At 44.2% G+C, this 6,992-nt stretch overlaps 1 protein-coding gene across 1 annotated transcript; it reads right to left on the bottom strand.

Moving 5' to 3' along the window:
• Positions 1–4,473: 4,473 nt before the first annotated feature.
• RPS23 (ribosomal protein S23) lies at positions 4,474–6,108 on the bottom strand. The gene is made up of 4 exons (XM_084802480.1): positions 5,982–6,108; positions 5,431–5,590; positions 4,813–4,933; positions 4,474–4,665 (listed from the first exon to the last, which is right to left on the bottom strand). Exons 1-4 carry the CDS (start codon positions 5,983–5,985, stop codon positions 4,519–4,521), a joined length of 432 nt encoding a protein of 143 aa, XP_084658606.1. The 5' UTR covers positions 5,986–6,108; the 3' UTR covers positions 4,474–4,518.
• Between the last annotated feature and the right edge of the window lie 884 nt (positions 6,109–6,992).

Genomic DNA, 6,992 nt, shown 5'->3' with positions numbered 1-6,992 from the left:
TCTGTTTCATAATGCCCTAATTCTTTTTCTGGAAATTTTTTTACTTTGTCTTTTGCTTATCTATTATGGTTTCCAATTTTGTGTATGTTCATCTCTGCATGCATTTGTGACTCTTGCTTTTTTTCTGTTTGTTTGCTTTGTTATATTATTTTTTTCAATTGGCCCACTTTCTTTTATTTATTTTTCTTTTTTTCTTTTTTTTTTTTTTTCTTTTTTTGGTTGAGTACTCCTGGCTGTCCTGGAACTTTTTCTGCTGTAGACCAGGGTTTCTGCCTCCCAAGCACTGGGATTAAAGGTGCAAGTTTATTGGCCTGCTTTGTAAATAGAGACCGAAAGCATAGAATAGTGGGGAGGGTCTGGGACAATACAAAGGGGGAAACTATAATCAGAATATGCTGTATGAAAACATTTTCAATACAAAACAAATATATATGTGTGTGTGTGTGTGTGTGTGTGTGTGTGTGTGTGTGTGTGTGTGAGAAATTAGGAATATGTATGCAATTCTATTAAAAGTGAAAGAAAAAAGCTATATTTAAAATGCTGTTAACAGAATTTTTCATTCCAGTATTTTCATATAAACATAAATTTTTTACCTTCCCTCACAAGACACAGCACAGAAAATCTTACTAAAGGCCCAACATGCGCCAGATAGTGGTGGTGCACGCCTTTAATCCCAGCACCCGGGAGGCAGAGGCAGGTGGATCCCTGTGAATTCAAGGCCAGCCTGGTCTACAACAGGAGTCCAGGACAGCCAAGGCTACACAGAGAAACCCTGTCTCAAAAAAACAAAAAACACAAAATAAAGGCTCAATATGGAGCTAGGCTAGAGGTGGCTAACTGGCTGTAAAGCAGTGCCCACTGCCTCAAAGTGGCATGACCTTCCTCAGCAGCAAAGTCATTGGAGGACCAACAACCGTTCTGATCTCAGTGGTGCAATTATCTGAGCAAATTATTTTGAAAGTGATAGGACTTGACCTATGTTCCTCATGATTCCAATTTATGAAATGAGGTGGTCAGATACTAGCTCCTGAGCCAGACAGAAGAGTGACATCTCAAGTCTCCAACTTAAGAATGCAGCCAGGTACCAGTGTGGTGGCCCACACAAGCTTGCATCTAGGAAGCAAAAAAAGAGAACAGCTTAAGACAAACACAACCCCAAAAGACCAGTGGTTACAAGTGGAAAGTTGGGGCTGGAGAGGTAGCTCAGAGGTTAAGAGCACTGCCAGGTCTTCCCAAGGTCATGACTTCAATTCCCAGCAACCACATGTTGGCTCACAACCATCTACAATGAGATCTGGTGCCCTCTCTGGTGTGCAGGTATACATGCAAATAGAACATTGTATACATAGTAATAAATAAACATTAAAAAAAAGGGGGGGGGAAGTCAGGAGACAATTACCTTAGAGCTACCTGAGCATGTTTTTTGTTGTTGTTGTTTTTTGTTTTTGTTTTTGTTTTTTTTTTAAAGAAAGCTCCCAGTTTGAGATTCTGACATCCCTTTGCTGTGGGTTCCTAAGGACCTAAGGTGCAGATGAATAGTCTCTGAACTGCTTGGCCTTTCCTAGACAGAACAGACCTAAAACCGATTAAATAATGGGTTCATTAATTAACTACTCATTCGCTTTTTATTTTTTAAGATAGGGTTTCTCTGTGTAGCGCTGGCTGTCCTGGAATCACTTTGTAGATGAGGCTGGCCTTGAACTCAGAGACCCTCTGCTACCCAAGTGCTTAAAGCCACCATTGCCAGCTTCACTCGCAAATGTTACATGTATATGAACAATTTAGGTTAATGGGAGTTATTTGTAAAGTCTAATTTAATTCCTTATCCCACTTGCCCAATGAGAACTTTCATAGCCAGACTATATTTTAAAAGAGAATATTGACTGATATACCATACGCCACAGACCTGACCTGCAATTTGCCAGTCTTTACATGGATTCACCTTTTGTGAGTGGATCTGTCATACGGAGTTGTATTAACCTCAACATAATCAAGATGTAAAGCTATTCTATCACTACAAAGAACTGCTGGGCCAGGAACAGTGGAACACACCTTTAACTCCAGCACTCACTCTCGAGGCGGACACTGTTGAGGTCCAGGTCAGCCAGAAAGGTGTGTTGTGGGATGGGGACAATAGTAACCAATCTTTCCATGGGGCTCTCTACCCCCATCTCAACTCCTGTAGACTGCCCATTGTCTCCATGATGTAATTTTTTAATTGTGAGAGTTAGATTATATACAGTATGTAACCTTTTGAAGTTGTCTTCTTGCACTTCTGAGATGTAACACACAGAAGATGCTATGTTACACTAACTTGGCTATCTTAACAGTCTCATGTACATGTGTCACTACAGGGACTTGAGCAGAGTGTAGTGCCTGCAGAGGCCAGGAAAGGGGTCTACCCTGGAGCTGTGGTTATGTCTGTGTTCTGCTGGACGCTGGTGGTCTAAATGGCACATGTTCTTAGTCAGTGAGCCATTCCTCCAATCCCATTAGTTTTTATGGGTTAATATGCCATTTTTACTCTATCACAATTTAGGGGCCTCTCCTGTGATTTAATTTATTTCTAGTTCTTGGCTGTCACAAAGTTGCCATAACTATCTATGCACAGGCTTTAAAGTAACTTGTGTAACTAGCTGGGAGGTTGGGGCGAAGATTAACTTGTGCTTGTTTAGCTTCACACAAACTGCCCATCTCAAACCAGGCGCAGTGGTGCACGCCTGTGATCCCAGCACTCGGAGGCAGAGGCAGGTGGATTGCTGTGAGCTCAAGGCCAGCCTGGTCTACAAGGCAAGCGCAGGACAGCCAAGGCTACACAGAGAAACCCTGTTGAAAAAGCAAAACAAAAACCGCCTGCCTCTCCCAACCAACAGCAGATGAAGACCCAGTTGCTTCACACCCTGTGTAGACACTAACCTGCTTAGTTTTAATAGGACTCTTTTACTTCTAAATTTAGGGAGTGGATACAAATCCTTTCTTGAATATGTAACTTGAAAACTCTTGTTGCATGCCAGGAATGGTAATGCACACCTTTAATCCCAGCACCTGGGGAGGCAGAGGCAGGGGGATGCCTGTGTAAGGCCTGTCTAGTCTACCCTGTCTCAGAAAAACAAGAAATACTTGTTGCCTTTTAATCTTACCTTCAAAAAGCTTGTTTAAAAAACTTGGACCCACACACTTTTATGAAATGTTTTTGGAGGAACACCCAAGAACCCCACCTCAGCATAAGTTACAGATGCTTTGGTTCGTGGAGTCTCACCTTGTCCCCATTTAGAAACTTTGCCACTTTGTCTTCAATCTTCATACTGCAGGTAAAAACTCTTAAAATCTAGTTTCCCTTTACATGGAAACTAGACATTTCAGAATGCTTTTCTACCTTCTAAAAAAGAGGCTGAAAACTGTTTAGCCTTTTGAGTTTGGTAGCCACTGTACTGTGGGACTGTGTAGCTGGCTTAAAAAAAAAAAGGAATCCTATAAGTATATAAAATGCTGTTTGGGGGAGGTAAACCTTCAACTCTCTACAGAGAATTTTACAGGTTCAGCTGATATCTACAAAAATAGCAGTCTCCAGGTTCTGTAGGTCCTAATTCCCCACTCACCACCATACTAGACACCTCTGCCTAATGCCACAGGAGGCCTCTGACCATCCCTTGTCATGAGGACCTAAACGCACCTCAGCTGCTTTAGGAAGCATTGCATGAGATTGGCAACTAGACCTGGTCTACTCTAGTGCAGACAATCTGTGCGTTACACTGACCCCTGTGATCAGCGAGGTTGAAAACGTGAGGTATGTAACAGTCAGGCTTTGCAGAGATTGAGGCATGGTTTGAGCCAATTAAGTACAAACAAACATGGGCTATTTCCCTTCACTCTATTTATTGAGACCTGTGACCTGAGCTTTGGTCCTGCAAATGCCTTCCTTACCTGCTGAGCCCTCAGCAGTCACTTTTGGGGTTAAAATTCACCAGAGATGTAGCTATAGAAGGCATGCACTCTGCCTTGCTCACATCTCTCTCCCCCCATGCTACCTTGACCTGAAGTCCACACAACCATCTCTGAATTCACATATTGCCGGGGCTGCAAATGCCACCCTGCCCCCATTCAAAGCACTCTTCCTGCCTCTACCTCCCAAGTGCTGGGAATATATATTGCTCTAGGGGCAGTTTTATCTGCCTTTGTACATGCTAAACAAGTTCTCCCCCATTCTGAGCCACATCTGTAGTAAACCGATTAGAGCCTTCATAAATATTAGACATATATACTTGCTGTTAAAACTTGACAACTGCCACGTAACAATAGAAAGTCAATGCACGTGCATACAGACACTTACTGCAGACCAATTTACTTAGTTCTACACTGTAGCTGTCTTAGTACAAGCCCCACTTACACTACAAAGTATTTTAGCAACTGTCTCCTCAAACGGATAAATGCCAAATATTTTTTTAAGTTCAAAGCAGAAAATAAGCAACAATATTTTCAGAATATGAAAGTTTATTACTGTGTTTGCATTGTCAAAATTTATGACCTTGGTCTTTCTTTCTTGCCTTTGTACAAGGCCAAAAGAGACACATTGGCTACTTTAACAACCTTAAATCGGACTCCAGGAATATCACCTACGGCATGACCTTTTCGACCAAATCCAGCAACCAGAACTTCATCGTTTTCCTGAAAGAAAATAAAGTCCATCTTAGGTATCAGTGGGAATTAAACGCATTGCCAAATAAAGCAAATACCCATTCGGCAGACTGAGCAAACATACATAGGAAATGCCATCCCCACCCAAGCAAAAGTAGATTGTAGTAAGACAGTCACCTCAATGAAGTTCAAGCAGCCGTCATTGGGCACGAACGCAGTGATCTTCTTGCCGTTCTTGATGAGCTGCACCCTCACACACTTCCGGATAGCAGAATTTGGCTGCTTAGCTTCAACCCCTCTGCAACATCATTGGCACATGTTAGCGGAACAAAGTTTCTGAAAAAAACAATTACTAAGGCGGCAGAAACAGTTCCTGCTCTCAATCCAGTCTCAAATCCCTCAGGTGATTTCAACTAAGTTTTCCCAGAAAAAGCCAGGAGCTGCAAGAATGAGGAAATAAAACCTCTAAATTTGTTAAAACTGCTTTAAAAAAAAAAATCACCATTTTAGCCAAGGTATTTCAGGTAAGACATTTTCTCATCTCTAAAAGGTATGTACCAGCTGGTTAAGGTACAGTTTCTTAAACACTTCCCACTGTTCCATATGATCTTCTCCCATTCCTTCCCCCTGAAATTAAAACCAATAGTCATCTAATCCCGAGCACTAGACGCAACATAAGGTTACTTTCCAGTCGTTCGCCCTAAAAACCCTAACACGGCCTCAGAATCTTTTATAGCTTTTAAACAGTTCGTTGTCAATAAATAAACGCTTTTGGAAAGCAAGTCTTTCACTTACACTTTTTCCAGCACAATTCCCTTGGCATGGGAGGCACCGCCAAAAGGATTGGCCTTCAGGGCTGTGCCCAAGTGGGCTTTCTTGTATTGCTTATCATGCCACTTCTGGTCACGTCGGTGACTGCGGAGCTTCCTGGCCGTACGGAGACCACGACACTTGCCTGGAAATAAAGCATTCAATGAATCCTCCGCCAACTCGCGCGCTCCAACGCCCGAGCCTCAGCTGGAGGGACTTCTAGGCCAATCCTGTGGCTCGTCTCAACAAGTGGGCTTAATTACCCTCGAAATTTCCTAGCAAGTTCGGAGATGCACACGCTCCGGCCCGGGCCTTTCAGTTTAAGCTAAATTCCCAGTGCGATTTCCAGCTCCGGCTGCCGAGGAAAGCGGCCCTTGGCCCGCATGAGCGCTTCCGCACCGCCACGTGCCCGCGGGACAGCGCTCCTTCACCCAGCCTCCGCCTCGATACTGCCCCGCTCTATCGCCCCACGACGCACTGTGTCCCGAGCCCCAGGTCCTCCCCGCGGCCCCTCAGCCCAGGCCCGCACAGCTCACCCATCTTGCCGGCGCCACGGGCCCGAGAGAAAGAGAGAGGCGATGCAGGAAGGACCCACAAGGCACTGCGGGAAGCCCCGCCCAGCCCAGGACCCCGTGTGGCCGTCCGAGAGGCGCCTGTGCCGGTGTGTGTGTGGGAGGGGAGTCCTTGGAAAGGACTCAGTGCCTCCACTTCTCTGAAACACAGTCTGAGTTTTATTTAATTTGTATCAAATTAAAAACCATCTTATATACTTTGTTATTTCATTTTCAGGCAAATAACAAGGATAGAAGAATAGGGACTACCAATCCCAGAAATCTTTGCGCTAAACGCTCACTGCGCAGGCGTGCCCGACAGGCCCCGCGTGCTCGGGGCGGGGCGGGGCTAGGTCGGAGGGGGCGGGGCGGGGAGGGGCGGGCACGGGCTCACCAGTGTCTAGGAAATCTGCCTTTCTGGCAGTTAACGTGGTGTACAGTGGATTATAAATTTTTGTGAGGCAATGATTCAGTGATGAAAAAAATCCAGCTAGGCTTTAGATTTAAACAGTTCTTGATTAATTGTAGTAACTTTACAACCCGAGTTTCGCCTGTAAAATGAAGTAAATCTAAGGCTTTTCTGGGATGTTGAATCTCTTAACATAAATTTTAATGTCTTTGCACTGGGGATTTGCCAGCTAAGAAAATGAAGATTTCTGCTCATGTTAAGTTTATTCTAGGTGTGAAGGGACAGACTGTATAAATATAAAAATATTTTTACATACTGACAAACGTTATAGAAAAATGCAGTTTTGTAGTACAGGGGGTACTTTAAGAACACATGTCTGGCCGGGCGTGGTGGCGCACGCCTTTAATCCCAGCACTCGGGAGGCAGAGGCGGGTGGATCACTGTGAGTTCAAGGCCAGCCTGGTCTACAAAGTGAATCCAGGACAGCCAAGGCTACACAGTGAGACCCTGTCTCGAAAAAAACAAACAAACAAACAAACAAAAAAAGAACACATCTCTGGGGGTTACATTTGGGCTGGGAGCCTATA

Source organism: Acomys minous (genome assembly GCF_964271855.1).
Source record: "Acomys minous genome assembly, chromosome: 11".
NCBI classification, from domain to species: domain Eukaryota; kingdom Metazoa; phylum Chordata; class Mammalia; order Rodentia; family Muridae; genus Acomys; species Acomys minous.
The sequence above is the reverse complement of the archived record's forward strand: the minus strand, read 5'-3'. Positions and strand labels throughout refer to the sequence as shown.

Excerpts from the sequence above, each read along its gene's own strand:
- RPS23 (XM_084802480.1), bottom strand. Across the intron at positions 4,934-5,430 it reads GGAATTGTGCTGGAAAAAGT|AGGGGTTGAAGCTAAGCAGC; the intron begins GTAAGTGAAAGA and ends ATGATGTTGCAG. Across the intron at positions 4,666-4,812 it reads GCTGCTTGAACTTCATTGAG|GAAAACGATGAAGTTCTGGT; the intron begins GTGACTGTCTTA and ends ATTTTCTTTCAG.